Raw genomic sequence first — 25454 nt, 5'->3', positions numbered from 1 at the left:
TGTACCTGGAAGTTATGGAGATAGAGGGGTATAGGGATGTTGATCGGACTTTTCGGTAGCTTGAGCATTGATGGATGATTGTGTGCACGTGTACGGAGTGCTGTTGGTAGGGGTCTCGTCAAGGGGGGTTGTATGGTTGGTGTGTGTTTTTAATAAGCCCATGTCCCCTACCCTGAAGGGAAGAAAAGAAAGAAAGAAAAAAAACTACAAAAACTACAACCCCCCCCCAAAAAAACAAAACAAAAATTATTTTATCAATTAAAAACATTTTCTTCCTTGTATCTTGTGTCGATGAGTTGGTGTGGTGTTCACGCAGGCATGATTGGCTGAATGGACCCCACCTGTGTTGGATTTCCTTGTTATTCCTGATATTCCTCATTGATGTGAAACTTTATATCAGATTTAGTGAAATTTAATGGTTCTGAGTTGGGGTCATCAAAGTCCCCAGTTGGAAGGTTAATTTCAGATTTTAAGATTTTTTTTTTTCTTTTTCTTAATTTTTGTTGACTTTATCAATAAAACACCAGGTTTAGTCATCGATGTGAAAATTTGGCAAATTTAGTGAAATCAAAAGGTTTTGAGTTGGGGTCCGAAAAGACCCCAGTCGGTATAAGATTAGGTCGTACGGTATATATATATATATATATATATATATATATATATATATATATATATATATATATATATATATATATATATATATATATATATATATATATATATATATATATATATATATATATATATATATATGTTTGTAGGATTCTGGTTAAGTCGAGCTCGTGGTCGACAAGAGCGAACGATGTACAAATAGGAAACGATCATTTCACTCAGTGGACCTATAGATCGTGAACAGCACAAGTTTGAACTTATTCATCACCATTGAGGACAATATCTCCATTTCAGATAAATAATATCAAGTGAAAAAAAAAACCGCAAACATTCATTTGAATATGAGGCTTGGTGGTCGATTTCGCGATCTGTGAACATCTTAACCTCAAATGAACCTCCCGTCCTCACCCCTCACTTCTCACCCCTCACTCCTCACCCCTCACTCCTCACCCCCCGTAAGGAATTTCTGGATGCGCCTCTGTGGTAAAACCTCTCAGGTCGACGTCGCGCCATTTCACAAACCCGTGAAGGCACGTGACTCTCTTTCGACCAATCACGCGCTCGCAATCGGGTTCCACGGATGACCGATGGAGGGTTTCTCATTCTGTGAAAGGTGGGGGCGGCGAACTGTCCCGTTCATTAATCACGTACTATACGGCTGTGACGAATCTGCAGCGTCGAACTACTTCTTAGTTTTCTCAGCTTGTGCTTGACCAGTCTGCTTATTACCAGGAGGTGGGGGAGGTGGGGGCGGCGAACTGTCCCGTTCATTAATCACGTACTATACGGCTGTGACGAATCTGCAGCGTCGAACTACTTCTTAGTTTTCTCAGCTTGTGCTTGACCAGTCCGCTTATTACCAGTTTGGTGGTGATCGAGGGTCAAGAATGAGAAGGTAATGGTGACACCTCCGGGGTGAGAGGTGAGGGGGGGGGGTCACAAACACTCATGACATCGATATCTTTAACGGGATCGTGAATACCTTGCCCACTATACCCTTCCCATCTTGTTCATTCGCTGTTCCTCTTGTTTTCTCACAGAAGATTCATCACACAAGATCATCCCAGAAGATTTCTTTCCATTCGCAGCTTGCGCAGCGCCGTACGTTCAAATCCGTCTTTCTGTTCGTTCTTCGTTTCACAAAAACGTCAATTGATAAGGTCCTTAAAAAGACAACGAACGGACATACAGCTCTGCAGGACAACCGGCTTAAGGTCCTCACCATCGACCGGCGTGCTCCATGATGCAACTCATGGATGCAATCGTACCCAGGGATGCGGTTGCTGGGACAAGCTCAAGGTAATCAAATCGAGGATCAAATAGAAACCCATTCGTGGCAATCACGTGATCAATCCTTCTTGGAGTATATCATTTTATATAATTGTGTCTGACCTTTCTCTGACTGGCTTGGACCAAGCCTTTCACGAACTAGCAAGCCAGGCCTGACGTTCGACCTATGGTGGCAGCCATTTGGAATTCGGCCAGCATACCAGCAATAACTCGCCTACTTTTCACAAAATACCCGAGTAGATCTTTAAATTTCATCAACTGATGCGACCAGATGGGACAGCCAACTTAACATCCATCTGAGAGTCAGCACACTTTGTGCTTGCAGTATAGCACTCTCTGCGCTTGGTGCGCAACCACATTTGAATGGCCTTATCGGCATCCTTGTGTCGCTTGAAGTGTTTGCGATGTAGTGCCTCCTTCCCAGCTTCAAATTGGTGGTCATCGGTGGTGCAAGGTCAGGGCTGTGAGACAACCTCGGACGTAAGTTTGTTGGAAGGTGCCTCTTGTCATGTGGGCAGCATGAGGTCTGGCATTGTCCTGTTCCCGAAGCACACCCCAGGACTGGAGACCTCTGCTCATCTCATTTCACTATGAGTGATGTTGGTGACAGTAGATTACACAAGCAGCATTCTGTTGTTGGAATTAAATAAAAGTGGACTGTTTCTGTCTCAGAACACCATCAATATGATTTTTTCCAACACACTGTTGGACATTAAATGTCCCATTTTGTTGTGTTACAGCCTGAATTTAAAATGGATTACATCGAGATTTTTTTTGTCATTGATCTACACAAAATAGCTCATAATGACAAAGTGGAATTTTTTTATTTAAAAATAGACATTTTTACAAATTAATTAAAAACTAAACGCTGAAATGTCTTGAGTCAATAAGTATTCAACCTCTTTGCTATGACACTCCAAATTGAGCTCAGGTGCATCCAATCTCCTTTAATCATCCTTGAGATGTCTCTACAACTTGATTGGAGTCCACTTGTGGTTTAGAAAGATTTAGAAAGATCATGTTTGGAGACATGATTTGGAAAGAAACACACCTTTCTGTAAAAGGTCCCACAGTTGACAATGCCTGTCAGAGGAGAAACTCGACCATCAAGTCCAAGGAACTGTCTGTGTAAAACTCTGAGATATAATTGTGAGGAGGCATAGATCTTGGGAAGGGTATAAAACAATTTCTAGAGGGTTCAAATTTCCCAAGAGCACAGTGAGCTCCATCATTAGCAAATGAATATAACATGGAACTATACAGACGATTCCTGAGCTGGCTGTCTGACCAAACTGAGAAACCGGACAAGAAGGACCTTGGTCAGGGAGGTGACCAAGAACCCAATGACCATTCTGACAGAACTGCTGTGTTCCTTGTTTGAGATGGGAGAACCTGCCGGAAGGACAACAATCTCTGTCGCACTTCACAAATCTTGGCTTTATGGGAGAGTGGCCAGAGGGAAGCCACTCCTGAGAAAAAGGCACATCACAGCATGCATGGCGTGTGCAAAAAGGCACAAGAAAGACTCTGAGCGCAAGAAAGACTTCAATCCCATTGAGAATCTGTGGAAAGGCTTGAAGATTGCTGTTCACGGACACTCCCCATCCAGCTTGACAAAGCATGAGCAAATCTGGAGGAGGAATGGGAGAAACTCCCCAAATCCAGATGTGTAAAACTGATGCAAACATACCCATGAAGACTCGAACCTGTAATCGCTGCCAAAGGCGCTTCTGCAAAGTATTGACTCAGGGGGTTGAATACTTATGTAAATTAGATATTTCTGTGTTTCATTTTCAATCAATTCAGAAAAATTTCTGAAAACATGTTTTCACTTTTCATTTTGGGGTATTTTGTGTTGCAATTTCTTCTAATTGAATCCATTTTATATTCAGGCTGTAACACATCAATATGTGAAAAAGTCGAGGAGTGTGAATACTTTCTGAAGGCACTGTATTTACATGTATTATTACGATAATTACTTGGGGGTTAATGAGGTGTTAATTATGCAATAATTATATCCTAAGGAGTGTCAGCAAACGTGGACCAGAATTGTATATATAGTTAGATTCCCTCTCACCCTTTATCGTCTTTCTCCTATCTCCCATTCATGTTTAATCTTTGAATCGCCCCATTATACTTTCATGTATTAATCACATTCTACAAATGGCTGTTACACGTGTGTTACCATGGAGCCTCGAACACTGGGATTTTACAACCGTGGTTGTGCCATGTGTGCTACCTCGCACAGCTGGGACATCAACAGCACATGTGCAAGACCTGCGTTGGATGGAGCGAGATGGCTGGCTATATAAGGCCAAATAATTGTGCTTCACCAGAGATACCCATTCAGTGACACAGAACTCTCGTCTCCATAAGAGATACAGCCGAGACCGTCATCTCTCTCTTACAGTCGGGACCATCAACCTCTCCTATTCTCTCAGAAGCACAGGCCAGGACCCTCACAGCCCAAAGCACCCCACTATCAGCTTGACCCTTCCCCCACCCCGCACCTCATCCCCCCTTTGAGAGTGAGCTTGAGTGAGCGAGCTGTTAGATGGATTGTGTGGACTGATTCAGAAGAAACTAGAGAGGGGAGCACTCGGTAGAGTGCAAAACCTCCGCCGCCAATACTGCTAGGTCACTCGTGTGAACTTGATATCCTATTCATTCAATTTGATGTCAACAGTGCTCACAGAGTTATAGTTTGCAACTTTCCCTTTTACATACTCAATTCATTCGTCACAACGAAATTCCTTGAGACAGAAATTGATTTTATGTGGGTATATCCACCTGAAGTTCCAAAATCAGCCGCAATTATAATTTTGGCATGTTTTTGTTGGAAATCACTTATATCATGTAGAAATGCAAAAAAAAATCTAAATTTTGTTGAAAAAAAAGTTGCAAAATTTTTTTTTCTCTAACAATTTTTTTTTTGGGGGGGGGTTGCAAATCACTTAAAACATGTGGAAATGCAAAAAAAAAAAAAATTCAAATATTTTTTCAAAATGGCCGCCATCGCGGCCATATTGGATTTTGGACCAAATCAAAAATCTAACGGCATGATCCTTGAACCATGCCTAGCCCCCCCACCAAGTTTCGTCGAAATCCATCGAGGAGTTTTTCCGTAATACTGTTCACAAACAAACAAACAAACAGAAAGGGGTGAAAACAGTAACCTCCGATCTTCGACGGCGGAGGTTAATGAGGTGGATAAGTTGGGTAAGTGACAAGAACAAGCCGATTCGATTTTGGTTCAGGTCGAGATCCAGATCCAGCCTTTCAGAGGGATACAAAATGTAAACTCTTCAGCCTGGCGGAGGTATGCACTCTACAGAGTGCTGTTCTAGTTTATTGGGTGATCCCTGAGGGATCGTTAATGGTAATAAACGCACGATAGAATAAATTCAAACATCATTTCGGTGATTTGCGGAAGTCTTTAGACCACTGGCGCAGAGCGTCTGCATTAGCTGGACCTCTGACGTGACAATATATATATATATATATATATATATATATATATATATATATATATATATATATATATATATATATATATATATATATATATATATATATATATATATATATATATATATATATATATATGAGAGACTTCATTGACTTTAATTCTGCACCAAGCAGCTCTTTCCTTTGCCCTCAATTCATCACTGAACTAGTGGATCTTTCATTGGTCTCAATTCATCATTCAACAAGCGGATTGTTTATTGGCCTTGATTTGTCACCGAACAAGCAGAAACAATGGTGCTCTCACTTGTTGATCCATAACGCTGTTTCCCTTAAATACGTTTTCACTCAGATAAATGTTAACGTTTTTTTTTTAATTCCGTCATAAATTCGCAATATTTTCACAGCTCCGTGTTCCAATTTGTGTGCTGGGAGTGGCACACTGTCAGTGACTAAAATTGTTCACCATCCACCAGACGGCGGCGTAAACTGTTAGCGAAGTGTGAGGTAAACCAAAGCTGGTTTCTGGGTTCTTTAAAGATACTATTTCTGAAACCACATATTAGATTATGTTCGTGGACTACATGGCTACCTACAAACAATTTATGCTATGGGAGGGAGAAGTGTGGGAGTGAGGTTGGAGGAAAGCAGTACTTCTGATTGAGTGATGAGACAAATGTAATGCAACATCATTTAGATGTGGTAGCCGAGTTTGAAATGTGTTTTGCCTCTTAACCTGTCCCGCTTCTGTCAAATCCGTTGCTCCCATTTGTTCTCTGCCCCATATCTACCCACTGCCATGACTGTACTGCAGGTTATAACCGCATCAAAATCGAGTTCATCATGAGGAGGAAGCAAAAACTGCCACCAGAGAATGAATCAAACCATCTTGATCCAGAGGGAGGAAAGCATACTGGTCCCAGCGAAGGTAAGATCCTCATTCTGTGAGCTCAGATACCTTATCTGCAGCTTTATAAGGTGACTGGTTTTAAAGGATTTGTATGCAGTGAGAGAACCATTCAACTCAACTTCCAAAGTTACCTCCCAGTGCTTGTGCAACAAAAAAGGAGAAAATAAATCCAATATTTTGTGTGGTTATGTTCAATCCTCCAGAATATCAGAAAACAATTACAGTGGAGTCTCGTTAAGATGAATACTTCGAAGGACGAATGATATAACAAGAGATGCCTATCGTGACAGATTGCCAATTGCAGTTCTTCAAACCAACCTCTTGTTGTAGAGATATTGAAACTAAAAGCACTTTATGGATATTATTTTATTTCTACATCCCATTGTCTGTACTGTGTATGTGTTGATCTCTACAGTTTCCTAGTGTCATCCTGTCTTCTTTTGTTTTGACTCATCGTAACTTACTAATTCAAGTGAGTACATGAGTACATTTAATCCACTAATTGCAGTCTTGTGTTTGTAATAATCTATCTACTGAATATAAAACACAGTGTGTATTTGTGTTTTTGTGTATTTGTCTGTCCTCCTTCATAAGGATGATTTAAGTAGGGTTTTAAAGACCCATCTTTGAACACAACAGTGTGTTCATGATGGTCTATATTTTCAGGATAAAAAAGTCAAAAAACATTTTTCATGAAAGAGTAATTGTCTCTTCTATTTATGTAACATATTCTATTATAAGAGACTTACAACCGGGCATCAATGGCAGTGTACAGAAGCGTTAAAAAATAACAAAAAATATAAGGTGCAGGGAGGTGAAATTCGCTGCACATGATGTGCAACATGTGCAGAGTAAAACGAGTGTAAATTTACGTCCGTTGGATGGCTAATTTATAAGTAAGATATAAGCACACCTGACGCTCAGCCGAGGCTTCAGACTTTGGCACGCTAACGAGACTGGACTGTCGAAACAAAACGTCCCAGAAGATAAAGAAAATAGGGTCATGTTTGTACATGTAGTATTTCAAAATAACGTTTTTTTCTCGCTTCAAATTGAAACATCATATAGTGCTTTCAGAAAGTATTCACATCCCTCAAGTTTTATCACATTTTATTGTGTTACAGCATGAATTTAAAATGGATTAAAATAAAAGAAAATTGTCACTAACCTCCACAAAATACCTTATAATGACAAAGTCAAAATTTGTTTTAAAATTTTTTCACAAATTCATTAAAAATGGAAAGCTGAAATGCCTTGCGTCAATAAGTATACAGCCCCCCCCCCCCGAGTCAATACTTTGTAGAAGCACCTTTGGCAGCGATTACAGCTTCGAGTGTTCTTGGGTACGTCTGTATCAGTTTTACACATCATTATTTGGGGATTTTCTCCCATTCTTCCTTGCAGATTTGCTCAAGCTCTGTCAAGTTGGATGGGGAGCGTCAGTGAACAGCAATCTTCAACTCTTTCCACAGATTCTCAATGGGATTCAAGTCTGGGCTTTGGCTGGGCCACTCGAGGACTTTCACGTTCTTGTTCTGAAGCCATTACAGTGTTGCTTTGACTGTATGTTTGGAGTCATTGGCCTGTTGGAACGTAAATCTTCGCCGCGGTCTGAGGTCTTTTGCACTCTGCAGCAGGTTCTCCTCAATAATTTGCTATATTTGGCTCCATTCATTGTTCCCTCTGTCCTCACAAGTCTCTCAGTCTCTGCCACTGAAAAGCATCCCCATAGCATGTGCTGCCACCACCATGCTTCACGGTAGGGATGGTGTTGGATGGGTGATGAGCTGTGCTCAGTTTCTGCCAGACGTAGCACTGTGCATTCATGCCAAAGAGTTCAATTTTTGTCTCATCAGACCACAGAATGTTTGCCTCATCCTCTCACAGAGTCTTTCACATGCCTTTTTGCAAGCTCCAGGGGTGTTGTCATGTGCCTTTTTTTCTCAGGAGTGGCTTCTGTCTGGCCACTCTCCCATAAAGCGTAGATTTGTGAAGTACTGCAGAGACTGTTGTTCTTCCAGCAGGTTCTCCCATCTCAGCCAAAAAACCCTGTAGTTCAGTCAAAGTGGTCATTGGGTTCTTGTTCACCTCACTGACTAAAGTCCTTCTTACCCAGTCTAGTCAGACGGCCAGCTCTAGGAAGAGTGGGTATTTCCATGTTATTTCCATTTCTTAATGATGGAGCTCACTGTGCTCTTGGGAATGTTCAACACTCTAGAAATTGTTTTAAACCCTTCCCAAGATCTATGTCTCCTCACAATTCTCTCTTGGTGTTCTACTGACAGTTCCTTGGACTTCGTGGTGCAGTTTCTGCTCTGACCTGCACTGTTAACTGTGGGACCTTTTATAGAAAGGTGTGTTTCTTTCTCAATCATGTTCAATCAATTGAATTGGCCACAGGTGGACTCTAATCAAGTTGTAGAGACATCTTAAGGGTGATAAAAGGAAATTGAATGCACCTGAGCTCAATTTTAAGTGTCATAGCAAAGGTGTTGAATACTTAATTGACGCAACATGTTTCAGATTTTCATTTTTTATTAATTTGGAAAAAAACTTCGAAAGACGTTTTCACTTTGTCATTGTGGGCTATTTTGTGTAGATTGGTGACAAAAAAAATTAAAATTTTATTGGAACATTGGAGATTAAATCCATTTTAAATTCAGGCTGTAACACAACACAATGTGAAAAAAGTCGAGGGGTGTGAATACTTTCTGAAGGCATTGTTTATCTTCCATTCCCCTTGAATATTTTGAATAAAATAATTCCATTCTGTCATTTTTGACGGACTTTTGTACTAGTAGCAGTATAAATGCACAGGTTTTATCGTAATTACAACGTTTGGATCAGAAGTTGCCAACAGCACATTCATAAGAGGGAGGCCATTATGCTTGTCATGGAGCCAATATTGTTGTCATTGAGAGTAGTGCAAGTTCATGTGAATACCTCTACGTAACTTGGGGGACAAAAGGCGAGGTGCTCAGTGGAGGCTTTATTCTCATCATGTGACAGTTAAGTTCCATGAATGGTATACTGTAGATAGTATTGGCTAGATATCTTGCAAAACACTCCATTTTATTTACTTCACTAGACCCCACAGTCCTCACTGACAAGGTACCAGCGATAGCTGTTAATTTGGGAATGTACTTGGGTTATTGTAATGGGGTCGATCAGTAGGGTGCAGTCGGTAGTATTCTTACCTTTGAGCTTTCTAGTAAAAAAAAGTGATAAATAGGTGTGCCATAGTGGGTCACGAACGCAGTAATTAAGCCTATACACGTAGGCCTAATTTTACTTCTTAATTCACTAAGTTTTATGTATTTTGAAGTCCATATACACACTTTTATTATCACAGATGTTAATAGGCCGACATTGCATTCACTATTCTACAGCCTTTCTATGGCACGAGTCACAAAATTGCCTTCTCTGCCACTGTCAGTGAGAATCATCGCTGCGATAACTTCTGCTCAATTGATATGGCTCAAGATAACAGGCCTGAATACCCGATGCTCCAGTGTCCTCCTTATACACTTCTTCAAACTCTGCATTGGACTCTGAGCATGACAGCTCATAATATTGTAAATGTTATGTATTTTGTGTACTAGATCTTGAGTTATTTTATGGAATGCCAGACTGTACCATAACAGTATGTGTCTCTATCATCGTCAGCGCTACAGGAGAGGAATCCATCATCCTCAGATATCGTCGTCTGTTGATAGTATGTTTTAAACAGCATTGAATATTCATTATTCAGCATTCCGAAAACCTTTTTTTTCACCATTTGAATAAAATTGATGCAAGGATTCATTGGCTATAGAAAAAGAGAGGGCTGAAATTTAGTGATTATGGTGTCGTTTTTTTGTTTGTGTTCGTGATCGAGGATTGTGGGAGGGATCGAGCAGAATGGAAGGGAAGAAAATGGAAAGGGGGAAACACCAACAGCAGAGAAGAAGTGAGAGTGAGATCAAGGGGAGGAAAGAAGGACACATGGGGTGAACAATCTGCACACAAGCAGAATTAAACACAGCATGAAGTGGAAGGGGCTGACGGGGATGAAACGGAAAAGGAACAAAACAACCGAAAACTAAAAAACGAAGAGAAGTGAGGAAGGGGGGGGGGGGTGGAATCACAATAATGTGGAAAAGGGAGTGCTTGGAAAATGGGATCCTTTTGGGTGGAAGAGATCATGAGTATGGATGTGGGAGGACCTGAGGTAGTGGTGCACAACTGTATCGAAGCTCTGGAGGGAAGAATGGGACTGAATAGACTGGGAAGTTTGTTTCACAGGTGAGAGAAAATAGGAACAAATGACTGGAGGGGAGCAGTGAGCCTCTATTTTGGGAGATTAACAAGAAGAGGGTTACTGGCAGACCATGTGCACCCTGCAGATACCTGGGAGGAACAGATTCAAGAGAAGACACAGCGTGCAAGACCGAAAAAGAGGTGGTAGAATACAGAGAGGCCACCAACCTGGTGGGGGAATATAAGCAGCATGTCCAGGGTAGAATGATTGATTCTATAACCAAACTGGTGATATGAGATCAGGCCGCTGGAGAAAAGGAAGGATTTGATGTCATCTCTTTAAGCAGAAAGGAAAAAAAATAAATAAATAAACTCATAGGCCCAAAACGATCTGAGTCAAAGATGCAGGATCAAAATAAATAGAATGAGCATGAAAAATACACAGGAGTGAGCACTCACATATGTATATGTATGTATATATATATCAATCAATACAAACAGAGAATGTAAAATTGATGGCAGCACAGATGAATCCAGAATTATTAATTAAGGCCCAGTCACACCTTGACGTTTTAGCCAGCAATGGCAACGTATTAAAATGTATGTAAAACACTGGCTTACGTTGAACTTTTGATGGTTTTTTTAAAGATTCGGATGTATTCATAACGACTTGGTCTTATGCATTACGTATTAGTAACGGACACAGAACGTTTCGTTGTGTTATAGATAACTGATACCAACGAATGCTGAACCTGTTGTCGGCCTTCACAACCTATGCCCAACGATAGTCTAACTTATGCATAGCGCGTTGCACGCATCGCCGACGATGACGTGGCGTAGGTTATGAAAAGGCTGCCGCACAATGATTCAAATCATAACCGCCGCAGAAATGGAAGTGTCAACATCGCAGTCACACCTTGGCGATCTTGCCAGCGTATGCCGACCTCTGAAAAATGCGTCTAAAACGCTGGCGCACGTCGAATACGGTATGGGTAAGTTTGGTATGCGTGAAGAGAACGCTAAAGTACGCTATCATACGTCGTATTAAATGGAGTATGTCTTGTAATTTTGAACATGTTGAAAATTTTACGACGTACTTGCCGTATGACACACGCTCCGCATGCGATCGGAATAAGTTGTACGCACGATATGCGATCGTTGACACACATCGACACACGTTACTTTAAGGTGCTCATAAGTCGAAACACGTCAAGGTAATGGTTAGCGTCAGTGTTCCAGACTCCCTGTTTTTTTTTTTTTTCTTCGGTATGACGGTGTTCAGTGTACAGTGCGGTTATGATTTAAATCATTGAGCGGCAGCCTATTAATTATATTATATTATAACCGCACTAGAAATCAAAGTGTCAAAATCACCATCATACCGAAGGAAGGAGGAAGAAGAAAAAAAAAAACCAGGGAGTCTGGAACACTGACGCTAACCATTACCTTGACCTTGATGCGTTTCGACTTATGAGCACCTTACAAGTAACGTGTGTTGATGTGTGTCACCGATCGCGTAACGTGAGTACAACACGTAACTCATAGGTTAGAAATAAGTTTCGGGTACGCTAAACATTACCTCGACGTGTTTCGACTTATGAGTATCTCACAAGTAACGTGTGTCGACGTGTGTCAACGATCGCGTGACGTGCCTACAACTAATGGCCAGCGTTGTGCGGAACGTGTGAGTCGTACGCTGGCATAAGTCTTAAAATTTCAAGCATGGAAAATTTGAGTACAACCGAAAAGAACAACGTTTAAAGCCAGTGTACAACGACGTATGGCAGTGTTTTTCAGCGTGCTCTCAATGTTATCAAAAGTTACCCATAACGTATTCGACGTGTACCAGCGTTTTAGACAAATTTTCCAAAAATCGGCATAAGCTGGCTAAAACGTCAAGGTGTGACTGGGCCTTTAGCTTTTTGGAGCAGATCACTCAGAGGACCAAGTGAAAATAATTTGTCGCTTTATTCACCCTTTAAATTTTTATTTATTTATTTATTCATCGCTTCACTTTTAGTTCACCCAAATAAAAAAAATACAGAATTTAAAATCACTTCATTTTTTTCTTGACAAACAAAAATAGTGAAAGCATAACATTGTTCTCCCATGATGCTTTGATGTTCACATGATTTATTGTTATTAAAATTCCTGGCGACTGAAGTTTAGTTTAGCAAAAAAAAAATTTCAACTAAAATGATGTTTATTAATTTAAGCTTTAATTCCTTCACTGTGCTCCACATCTCTCCTGAAAGTTTCCTTCTGTATCTGTAGTCATCTTGTCCACCCCATGCATCCTCTCCTGCCCCCCCCATTCCTCCTCAAACCCATTGTTTCTCTGCCTCGCTCTGTCTTGGCCTTTGGCTCTGATGTTGGTGTCCCCCCCCCCATCTCTGCTGTTCCTTTTGTTCTGTTGCATTCAGTGTACTCGTATGAGCTCTTCCACGAGCCTCGACTCTGTATACTAAAAAATAAAACAAACCAATGTCACCCGCAGGGTGACCCGTATCTTGCTAAAAGGTGACCACGTGTGACTTCTTTAAGGTCACACTGAGGTGAACAGAGCTGCTATCCACCAGGAGCGACTCCTTGAGGAATATCTGCCTACGAGAGATTCTGATGAGAATCGTTCTACAGAGTAACCATGAAAAATATGCTTTTGCCTCATAACGTCACTAAATGACGTCATAATGTCTCAAGCTTGACATATCTAGAAAGTACTCATCGAGGTGTTCAATTTGAGGTACTATATGATATGGTTCCTAAAACTTGAAAATTTGACCTTGGGGTCAAATATCTTTGACCTGAGGCGTTAACCATGAAGGTCATGGCCAATCGCCACCAAAAATTAATCAGCTGAGCGCCAGACCATGAACTATATTCCCATGAAGTTTGAAGACGATCCGATCAAAATTACTCAAAAAATAAGGGTTTCGTCGACTCCCCTGATTTGCGACAAAGTGACCTTGACCTTTGACCCTGACCTTCAAAATTTTATGCGCTGAAAGGGACCTCTATAGGCCTCTGATCTGTGAAGTTACAAAAATTTCCAATGATAACTGCTCTGCAGAATTTTTTATACGTGATTACAGACAAAAAAAAAAAATAAACCAATGTCACCCGCAGGGTGACCCGTATCTTGCCAAAAGGTGACCACATGTGACTTCTTTAAGGTCACACTGAGGTGAACAGAGCTGCTATCCACCAGGAGCGACTCCTTCAGGAATATCTGCCTACGAGAGATTCCGATGAGAATCGTTCTACAGAGTAACCATGAAAAATATGCTTTTGCCTCATAACGTCACTAAATGACGTCATAATGTCTCAAGCTTGACATATCTAGAAAGCACTCATCGAGGTGTTCAATTTGAGGTACTACATGATATGGTTCCTAAAACTTGAAAATTTGACCTTGGGGTCAAATATCTTTGACCTGAGGCGTTAACCATGAAGGTCATGGCCAATCGCCACCAAAAATTAATCAGCTGAGTGCCAGACTATGAACTATATTCCCATGAAGTTTGAAGACGATCCGATCAAAATTACTCAAAAAATAAGGGTTTCCTCGACTCCCCTGATTTGCGACAAAGTGACCTTGACCTTTGACCTTGACCCTCAAAATTTTGTGCACTGAAAGGGACCTCTATACACCTCTGATATGCGAAGTTACAAAAATTCCCAATGATAACTGTGCTCTGCAGAGTGATTTATACGTGATTACAGACCAAAAACAAACAAAAAAAACAACAAAAACAAACAAACAAATGAAGGTCAAGGCCAATCGCCACCAGAAATTCATCAGCTGAGCGCCAGACCATGAACTATATTCCCATGAAGTTTGAAGACGATCTGATCAAAATTACTCAAAAAATAAGGGTTTCGTCGACTCCCCTGATTTGCGCCAAAGTGACCTTGACCTTTGACCTTGACCTTCAAAATTTTGTGCACTGAAAGGGACCTCTATAGGCCTCTGATATGCGAAGTTACAAAAATTTCCGATGATAACTGTGCTCTGCAGAATTTTTTGTACGTGATTTCAGACAAAAAACAAAAAACAAAAAAAAAAAACATATAAGCTGACTAACATATCTTGCAAAACTTTGTTTTGGCAAGATAATGAAAACAAAAATTGGGATTTCAAAAATCGCACTGCTACAAACAGCACAAAGTCGTGAAATGTTTCCAATCCAATCAAATCTGCCTTGAAATTCCCCCATCATGAAGCATTGTGTTTTGCCGGGCAGATGGATGCTCACCCAATGTTCCCAATGTAATAGATTCACCGAGTTTCACAAGAACAAAAACGGCATATCATGTATCTCCTTGATTGACCTTCGAGATACTTTATTATCTTGCCAAAACGAAGTTTTTGCAAGATATGTTAGTCAGCTTGTATGTTTTTTTTTGTTGTTTTTTTTTTGTCTGTAATCACGGATAAAAAATTCTGCAGAGCACAGTTATCATTGGAAAATTTTGTAACTTCGCATATCAGAGGCCTATAGAGGTCCCTTTCATTGCACAAAATTTTGAAGGTCAAGGTCAAAGGTCAAGGTCACTTTGTCGCAAATCAGGGGAGTCGACGAAACCCTTATTTATTGAGTAATTTTGATCGGATCGTCTTCAAACTTCATGGGAATATAGTTCATGGTCTGGCGCTCAGCTGATTAATTTCTGGTGGCGATTGGCCTTGACCTTCATTTGTTTTTTTTTGTTGGTTTTTTGTTTTTTTTTTTGGTCTGTAATCATGTATAAATCACTCTGCAGAGCACAGTTATCATTGGAAATTTTTGTAACTTCGCATATCAGAGGCCTATAGAGGTCCCTTTCAGCGCATAAAATTTTGAAGGTCAAGGTCAAAGGTCAAGGTCACTTTGTCGCAAATCAGGGGAGTCGACGAAACCCTTATTTTTTTGAGTAATTTTGATCGGATCGTCTTCAAACTTCATGGGAATATAGTTCATGGTCTGGCGTTCAACTGATTAATTTTTGGTGGCGATTGGCCTTGACCTTCATGGTTAGCACCTAAGGTCAAACATATTTGACCCCAAGGTCAAATTTTCAAGTTTTAGGAACCATATCGTGTAGTACCTCAAATCGAACACCTCGATGAGTGCTTTCTAGATATGTCAAGCTTGAGACATTATGACGTCATTTAGTGACGTTATGAGGCAAGAGCATATTTTTAATGGTTACTCTGTAGAACGATTCTCATCGGAATCTCTCGTAGGCAGATATTCCTGAAGGAGTCGCTCCTGGTGGATAGCAGCTCTGTTCACCTCAGTGTGACCTTAAAGAAGTCACACGTGGTCACCTTTTGGCAAGATACGGGTCACCCTGCGGGTGACATTGGTTTATTTTGTTTTTCAATTCATTTTCGGAATGCAAAGAGAAATTCCAATGGCGCCAACAAATCCAAGGCCGGGAGAGGATATGTCCTTGTCATGTATCTGCTGCATCGAGTTATTATTATTATTTTTTTTTTTTTTTACAGATTCCTTCATGAACCTCAGCCAATGGTAAATCAAAATGAATTTTTATATTAATTTGAATATTGCTTAACCCCCAACTCACCCCTTTCCCCGTAACACAAACATTTGTTGAGATGAGTGCGACATAGAACTAATCCATTCATCCTAACGAGAGTTGGCTGTACTTGTGTTGTCATTTTCCTGGCAGTAATAAATGTAATATGGAGTTCCAATCAACCATAAATTTACATTGAAGTGTAAAAATTGTTTCTTTGTGCTTTTTCTTTACTAAAACAGTGTGAATCACACCAAGTCTATCCAAAAAGTGTTAACTTGTGGTGGTGTATGCTGCATGAATCTCGTGAAGATGTACGAGCTTGTAGAACAGTTTAATAAACTGGAGAAAACTCTTGATGGCAAACATCAGGTTGATGAATTGCAGCACCGAATTACAAAATGTATGGACCTTTTTGACTTCCATAATTTTACATATAATCTAAAAACCTATGATGAAATTGCCAATCCTAAAACAATGATCCTGTGATAATACAAGCTATTATTTTGGAGAAATATGGACAGGGTGTCCATAAAGTCCTTGTGCGACTTTGAACTTTTATAACTTTTGATACAAAGATAGAAACAAACGATAAATGTTGTATGAAAGCATAATTCACGAGAAGGGCACTCGGAAGAGCGCATACCTCCACCAGGCTGATTAGTTTACGTTTTGTATCCCACCGATAGGCCGGATCTGGATTTGGACCTGAACTAAAATGAATGAGCTTGTTCTTGTCACCTAACCAACTCATCCACCAAGTTTCGTCCAAATTTGTCGATAACTTTTTCAAGATATCATGCTACATATTGTTTTAGCTCTGTCACTCAATGGTGAAGAATCACTTTTAAAAATCTCAGATCCAGATTCGGATTCAGATCTTCACCAAAATGTAATCATTTCGTCCTCGTCACATACCCAAGCTCTCCACAAAATTTCGTCAAAATCAATCCACAACTTTTTTGAGACATTTTCTTCACAAACAAACAGACAGACAGGGGTGAAAACATAACCTCCATCCACCTTCGGTGTTGGAGGTAATAAAGTTTACTCGAGATGCAGTTCAAAGTTTTAGGCTTCAACATAAACTCAGTCTTTCGTAATACAGTACATCGTTCAATGTGATTGCATTTATGATCGTAGCTCTAAGTTCATGCAAAGAATGTGGTTTTGATGAGTAAACAACAGTTTTAGATAGCCCCTAAAATGTCGTCCAATGGGGGCAGGTCAGGCAAACGAGATGGCCAAGCAATTGGTCCACATCAAGCGATCCACTTGTCTTGGAAGACATCACTAGAACCATCGCATATTCGAAGCATAATAGCAGAGAGCCTCATCTTGCTGGTACAAGGTGGTGAAATGTCAAGGATTTAATCGTCGTAGCTCAGGAACAAAGAAATCCGACAACATTGCAAAGTAACGCTCATCATTGACTGTTGCTCCTTCCAAAAAAATAGAAAGCACGAATGATGCATGACTCCCTGATAGAATACCAGCCATTGATTTTTAGTGAGTTTGTTTAATATTTCCAGACTTCCTGACGTTTTTATGTCCCCCAAATGTGATAATTGTGGTGGTTGACTTTACCACTGATGTACAAGCAGCTTCATCAGAAAATGTCAACTGGTGAGGCGACCGAGGGGAATTGTGGCTTTAACAACAGCAATAACAACAACATTAACAACAACACGAATAACAACATTAACAACAACACGAATAACAACATTAACAAAACAAAATCTGATGAATTATAATTTCGTATGCCATTTACAGTTTGTTTCTATCATTTGTACATCATAAGTTATAAAAGTTCAAAATTGCACAAGGAGTTTATGGACCCCCTATATTCACCATCATCACAATTAGCCTCAAGGTACTTACTCCATCACCATTTCAGTGGTTTGACTCCCAAAATGTATAATTCCACTCATCAATAAAACGTTTCATGATAATTGTCAATTCATTGCCTCGAAATGTGTTTCCGTAGATTGTGATTGAACCACAAACCTTCCAGCACAGACTTTTCTTTTTTCTAAGAATTGTCTGTTCTCACTTACAATCTCACCTCCTCAGTCTTTAAATACTATTTTTCATATGGCCATCTTCTAGATATTGCTTTATGTCAGTATTATTCAAAAGGTTTAAGGCCATCGCTTTAGCCCCATAATCAACACATTTATAGCATTGTTTTTTGTGTGTGATCTCTGCAGGGAAACCAGCAATGATCGTAGGAAAGTTTCCCTGTACCAAGTGCTGTCGCAGCTTCACGACTGAGACTTCTCTACACCTGCACAAGGAGAGGCATCGTCCCATCTTCAGTGATAAAAAACACAAATGTAACAATTGTCCCTACAGTTCCGATCAACAAGAGGACTTCATAAGGCATATGAGGATCCACACAGGAGAAAGACCATACAAGTGTCCTGTGTGTGGGAAGGATTTCATTCAGCTGTCAAACTGTCACATCCATATGAGGACGCACAATCAGGAACGTCCTTACGCATGCACAGTGTGTGGCAAAGCATTCAGTCACTCATCAACCTGTCAGATTCACATGAGGACACACAACCAGGAACGTCCATACAAGTGCACAGTTTGTGACAAAAACTTTGCTCAGTTATCACACTGTCAGAGCCACATGAGGACTCATAACCAAGAGCGCCCATACAAGTGCTCAGAATGTGGCAAAACATTCAGTCAGTCATCAACCTGTCAGAACCATATGAAGACGCACAGCCAGGAACGCCCATACACATGCACCGAATGTGGTGAAACTTTCAGTCGGTCATCAAACTGCAAGAGACACATGAGGACGCACACCCAGGAGCGTCCTTACGTGTGCACAGTGTGCGGTAAAAAATTTGGCCGAGCATCAAATTGCAAGAGCCATATGAGAACACACAGTCAGGAACGTCCGTATGTGTGTGTTGTGTGTGGAAAGACCTTTACTGACTCATCCAACTGCAAGAGACACATGGCTGTCCATTCGTGAACTCCACAATTATCTTACCATTCAGTGCAATCCACAGGAAGTTGTTTTTCTGTGCAACATTGAAATTAAGCTTCGTTCCCACAGTTGTATTTGTGGTGACAGTAAAAATATTTCCTACACAGTATTGTTGTTTTTATTTTGAGTCATGCTTCCTGCTCTGTTGAATGATGAACTGCCATATTTCATTGCCTCTGTATCCATGTCACATTGTTCTCCATGTCCATGCTCCATACGTTCCCTTCCTTTAACCTTTGCCAATGTTATAAAATGAGCTTTGGTGGTATTGTTATTACTTATCCCAACTATGTTTCCCATTGGTTCATAGTGTATGAAGGGCTACCAGAACCCAAACTCCAGTGCAATTTGGAATTTTGCCATGGTCCTGCCAATAACTCATCAACTCTTTGCGAAAGATGGTGTGGGATCTTTGATGTCCACAAGCAATCAATTTTCGTCGATGAGTCCTTCATTCCGTTATCAAATTGTCAAATCCAAATGGGAACTGAACAGCCAGCTTTAAAACATCCTTGCATCTTATCCGAAGAATGATGCTCTTCTTTATACAGTAGCTTGTCTGCATCAAAATAAGTGTACTACCTCTGTGCGATCCTGCTGGACCAAATGAGAGCTTTTAAAAAGCCTCGGTGAATGGAAGAGTGAGGTGACCGGGGTGGGGGGATGGAAATAGTAGGGGGGGAGGGGCGGTGGAGGTAACATTAGCACATTGGAGTTTTGCTTTGAATTGGAAGCTCTGGTGTGTAAGGTGAAGGCATAGACTACTTAAAGAGAAAACTGTAGGCACTCGTACTCAAGTCTTGGAACTTGGGTCTGATGGTATTTTTTTTTTACTGTTTACAGTACTTATTCTGGTCCTCCTGTAAATGGTGCTATAGATTTTTATGAAACTTACCACAACTCATTTTTTGGATTGTGAGCAACAATTCTGTTTAGTAGCATGTCGAGAAAAAACTCTGGATTGCCCACCGTACCATATCATATTGTACCTCTGTACATTCCAAAAAGGTTTTACCGAAGGCTTTTTTTATCATCACCTTATTTTTTTATTTTTTAACCAACATATAAAGAAAAAACACAAAGAAATTATTTAATGAGTCATGACTATATTTGATGATTTGGGGAAATAATTTGAGTCAATTAAAGTCATCATTACCCTCGCTGAAGGGGAGGGTATTGCATTTGGGTCCGCTTGTTTGTTTGTTTGTCTGTGTGCTTGTCCGCACAGAACCTTCGTCTTTTTATCCGCAACCGCTTGGTGGAATGAGACAATTTTCACCATTGGTGCGACTACTCATGTAAAATGTTTTAATGATAATTATGATGTCATAGGTCACGTGGTGTGGCAGCCATGTTGGAAAAACGGAAAAACTTTGGACCTCTATCTCTGAAACTGCACCAAGTAAAAAATATAAACTTGGCACATAGCAAGTACTCCTCATGGGGAATGAGTGTGATTTTTTTTAATGACATCATAATTGCAGGTGTAGAATGCTACATCCGATCAGCATGAAAAATTTTGAGGGTCATCTTGGAATAAAATGATGTGAAACTTCACAATTATGTGTGCGAAAGAGGGACTGCACTTCCTTCAAGGAGAGGAAGTGGGCCACTCTTCTCCCAAGGTTGTCCACAATGAACATTGTTAGATCGCTTCCGTGCCGTTGTGCTTTACACTGAAATGTGAGAAACGTTTGCCAATATCCTCTTTGAATTTCTTCAAGTCACAAATCGTATCACTGTTGTCAAGATGTTTTCTCTGACATTTAAGTGCAGCAGCAGAAACCATTGTCGGCCAAGGAGAGGCAATGGACTGCTTTATATACGACTTGGACACCCCCTTGAAAACTGCAGTAGGTCCCACTGGTCACTTTCCTCGGCTTGCTGTGATCTATTCATAGTCAAAGTATGATGCGCAGATGAATAGTTCACGTCGATCTTTCAGACATATCCATGCTATTTGGCATTGCATTAATCCACAGAGCACGTTCCACTTCATCTGAGGGGAAACGTACTTCAGGGTTGTGGGGTTCTTCTCTGTACTTAGGCCTAAGTCACATTTGCTCTACGGCGAGGATACGGCGGCCGTACGCCCTCTGAATTGACAGAAACATGCGGCGGCCGCAGAGTGCCCCTACGCCGTTTGGCTATATTTTACAGGTCGTAAGGTCGCCGTGGAATTATAACGCGGAGTTATAACTTTTTTCATTTCTACGCTCGCCGTAGCAATTCGACAAGCCGAAACAAAACAACTGGTAAAAAAAAAAAAATTAAAAAAATTAATCCATTCGTTACCGTCCGTCTGGCCGCACATTCGCTTTAGGGCCCCCCTGCGGTCGCCTTGCAGGCACCTTGCGTCTGCCTTGAAAATTATATGGCCGCCGCAGGAACGCCCTTAGGTCACCGTGCGACATCAAATCAAAGACCGTACGGCACCCCCACGTTTTCGGCTCCACAATTTATAAATACGCCGTGCGGCTCCCCAAAAAATAAAAACATATGTGACTGCTCCATTGTGTGACCATGGAAATAATGCGGCCGCCATATAATTGCTAGTGGCCGCAGATTTTGGAGACCCCACGGCCGCCGTGGCAAATGTGACTAAGGCCTAAATACGCCGTGCGGCTCCCCGAAAAATAAAAACATGTGACTTCTACATTGTGTGACCATGGAAATACTGCGGCCGCCGTATAATTGCTAGTGGCCGTAGATTTTGGAGACCCCACGGCCGCCGTGGCAAATGTGACCTTGGCCTTACCATGACAGTTGAATGATGCACAATGTTTTGGCATACAATATTTTCACAAAAATTGTTTTAAAAATGGGAGAGCAGAATGGGAATATCGATTTTGTTCAGGTGGGGGGGGGGGGGAGAGAGAGAGAGAGAGAGAGAGAGAGAGAGAGAGAGAGAGAGAGAGAGAGAGAGAGAGAGAGAGAGAGAGAGAGAGAGAGAGAGAGAGAGAGAGAGAGAGAGAGAGAGAGAGAGAGAGAGAGAGAGAGAGAGAGAGAGAGAGAGAGAGAGAGAGAGAGAGAGAGAGAGAGAGAGAGAGAGAGAGAGAGAGAGAGAGAGAGAGAGAGAGATACAGAGAGAGAGAGATACAGAGAGAGAGAGAGAGAGAGAGAGAGAGATACAGAGAGATACAGAGAGAGAGATACAGAGAGAGAGAGAGAGAGAGAGAGAGAGAGAGAGAGAGAGAGAGAGAGAGAGAGAGAGAGAGATACAGAGAGAGAGAGAGAGAGATACAGAGAGATACAGAGAGATACAGAGAGAGAGAGAGAGAGAGAGAGAGAGAGAGAGAGAGAGAGAGAGAGAGAGAGAGAGAGAGAGAGAGAGAGAGAGAGAGAGAGAGAGAGAGAGATATTTTCGATTTTTCTTTCCTTCAACTTCCTGCTATACCTCGACATCATGGGTGAACACAAAATGTATTGTTTTCAAAACAGAAGACTGATTTATTTGTAAAACACAAAAATATAAAATCAGCTAAATGAGACTTACAGCTAATATGAGTATGTACGAATAAAAACAAATAAAAGTTTAATAAGAAAGAGGAAGATTTAGCAGGTAGTTACAGTTTTGGACTTGCGCATGTCACTTGGAAGTATTTTATTAAATCTCCATTTTGTCTTTTCTTTCTCTCTGTATCTTCCCCTTTAACCAGAATCAGTGGTGTAATGGTTGGATCATGCACCCTGACTCTGAGAGGTTAGTGGTTTGAACCCTTGCGGAGTCTTACCAAAGACTTACACAAATGGTACGTGAGCTTCCTTGATTGATACTCAGTATTTAAAAAGGATAGAGCATGGACAAACAACCACAGGTTGGCAACCATTGTGCAGGTTTGATGGGCATCATGGCCTCCTGCATTGAAGTTCCCTGTAAGGCAGTGGTTCCCAACCTTTTCTATGCCCCACACCCCTAGGAAATGTTCGATTAATGTTCGCACCCCCAATAAATGTAATATCACATTTGAAGATGAAGAAGTCTAATTTATAATTTTTGAACCACAAATTGAACTACATACAATACTGCGGGTGACAAATTGAACTTTAAAAATAAGCTTTTAACTCAGTGCATAAAATGCAAGTATAAATTGAGCAATTAGATTGTAATTTATTCAGAAAAAATTGTAAACAGTAAAATCAATCCCAATTGTGAACATAAAGTTCAATGACTTCTTTGCTCCTGCTTCTCATTCACGATTTTGTCAAAACGTGGAACTTTCTTGCTGACTGCGATCCGTAGGTCTGCCTGTGGATTCAGGCGATTCCTAGATTTTGTCTTGATTGACAAAAGAAAACTGAATCCACATTCACACAAGTATGTTATTGCAAATGGAATGAGGACACGGAGTGCTTTTCCACCAAGTCGTGGGAACATATCCTGTGCTGCACACCAAAACTCCTCCAAAGTCTTGCTTTCAAATTGCATTTCAAGAGTTTGATTTGTCCACAAATCAATAAGATCTTCCTTCAGCTCTTCATCATCTGACATTTTCTCCAAATTATAGGAATATGGATTCATGATCCATTCTTCTGAAATCTTCAGGTCTCCAGCAGCAAAATATCCATCAAACGATTCTGACAGCATTTCCAAATGAGCCATAATTTCTTCACGCACAGTAAGAGTTATGGATCCAGCATCATCAACCATCTCTTCCAGTGAAGGAAAGTTTGAGAGACTGCCTCTTTCCATCCTTCGATGCCAAAGATGTAACTTTTCTTTGAAGGAATTCAACTTTTCACAAGCCTTCAATATGTTTATCCCTTTTCCCTGAAGAGAAATACTCAGGTCATTCATACGAGTGAAAATGTCAGCTCAGTAAGCCAGCATTTGGGCGAATTCTGTGATTCCAATGCCCCAACCAGATCACATTCACACTCCTCCAGAAAAACTTTGATTTCTTCCCGCAGTTCAAAGAAGCGGGTTAAAGCTTGTCCTCGTGACAACAAACGGACTTCTGTGTGGAAAAGAAAAACTGAATGCTCACAACAACCCAGATACTCACAAAATGATTTGAAGATGCGATGGTTCAAAGCTCTCCCCCTGATCCAGTTGATGATCTTCACACAAGTATCAAGGACTTTCTTCAAATTTGGAGGCAATGTTTTTGATGCCAAAGCATGCCGATGAAGAAAACAATGGGTAACTTGCAAGTCTGGAATCTCCTTTTTCATCAATGCAGAAAATCCAGATTTATTTCCAAGCATTTAATTGCAGGTGCCACGTCAGTGCACACAGAACCAATGACTTTGATATCTGAATCATGTTTGGCAAAGAAATCTTTCATCAGCTGCATCACATCCTTTGCAGTTGTGTTTTTTGGCAGATCTTTACAAAACACCAAATCTTCCTTCACAGCACCATCATTGACATACCTCACTAATATGATGAGTTGAGTACAACTGGAGACGTCAGTTGACTCATCCAACTGAATAGAGATTTTAAAAGGACTAGCTCTGACATCTGAGATGACTTGGTCCAAAATATCTTCACTCAAATCACTGATTCGGTTGTGAATGACATTATTTGATAGGGGCACCTGTTCAAATTTTTTTCTTGCTCCTTTGCCCAGGATAATTGTTGCCATTTCCAGTGTACATGGCTTGATGAGATCTTCTGCAATTGTATGGGGCTTCTTGGATTTGGCCACTCTCTATGCCACTTGGTATGAAGCAAGAAGTAGTGGTTTTTCAACAGAAACGAAACCTAATTTTGAAAGAGTTCCTTGTGACTCGTCACTCAAGGACACAAGCCACTCTTTGTCGCACCCCCTGAAATTCCATCTCGCACCCCCAGGGGGTGCGGGCACCCCAGGTTGGGAACCCCTGCTGTAAGGGAACTTATTATTTTCTTCTATCTTATTACTTCTACTCTCCCTTTGGTCTCCCTTTACTCTCCCTTCCTTACCTTTGTGCAATACATTATTCTCAATAACCCGCCTTCCACTACCCCTCACTTTTTTGTGAAGTATTATGTCAGTGGCCCCTTGGGGGTGAGGGAAGAATTCTGAGGACAGGCAGGTAAATGAGAAACCATTTTCTATCCTGAAAGCAACTAAGAATGCTCTACATAACATACCATCTCAACTTATAATCCATGAGAGAGATCCAGATACTGGCAACTGCCTAATAGCTCCAGCTGCTTGGGCTACCCCTAAGAGGCTTTGTATTGCAAGGATGAAGAAGGAATTGGCACAGGAGGTCATTTGGCCCACCATACTTGCATTATAAGTTTTTTTCTGAGCCACATGTGCAGAAGCAATTTAAGGATGCCTCAGGGATTGATCTTCTATTGCTCTCCACTCTCCAAACTGAGCTATCAAAGGGATTCCTTTCAAATCACCAAAAACCTCCACCACTGGGCACAACTCAAGAGGTTCATGGCTCGCAGTTACTTGTCCTTACAGG

The 25454-nt window shown here is 40.8% G+C and overlaps 1 protein-coding gene across 3 annotated transcripts; it reads left to right on the top strand.

Moving 5' to 3' along the window:
• Positions 1 to 1310: 1310 nt before the first annotated feature.
• LOC147032734 (uncharacterized) lies at positions 1311 to 20227 on the top strand. 3 transcript variants are annotated; one of them, XM_085870594.1, is made up of 5 exons: positions 1322 to 1534; positions 1653 to 1911; positions 6182 to 6295; positions 16008 to 16032; positions 18250 to 20227. In XM_085870594.1, exon 5 carries the CDS (start codon positions 18261 to 18263, stop codon positions 19029 to 19031), a length of 771 nt encoding a protein of 256 aa, XP_085726720.1. In that variant the 5' UTR covers positions 1322 to 1534; positions 1653 to 1911; positions 6182 to 6295; positions 16008 to 16032; positions 18250 to 18260; the 3' UTR covers positions 19032 to 20227. The 3 variants fall into 3 exon arrangements, with proteins under 3 accessions (XP_085726719.1, XP_085726717.1, XP_085726720.1); XM_085870593.1 differs by lacking the exon at positions 16008 to 16032 and having other exon boundaries at positions 1311 to 1507; XM_085870591.1 differs by lacking the exon at positions 16008 to 16032 and having other exon boundaries at positions 1311 to 1534.
• The last annotated feature ends 5227 nt before the right edge of the window (positions 20228 to 25454 follow it).

Source organism: Eptatretus burgeri, chromosome 2 (genome assembly GCF_056783735.1).
Source record: "Eptatretus burgeri isolate ZD-2024b chromosome 2, Ebu_testis_v1, whole genome shotgun sequence".
Lineage (NCBI taxonomy): Eukaryota > Metazoa > Chordata > Myxini > Myxiniformes > Myxinidae > Eptatretus > Eptatretus burgeri.
Note: the sequence above shows the minus strand (reverse complement) of the source record. Positions and strands in the feature narration are given on the sequence as shown.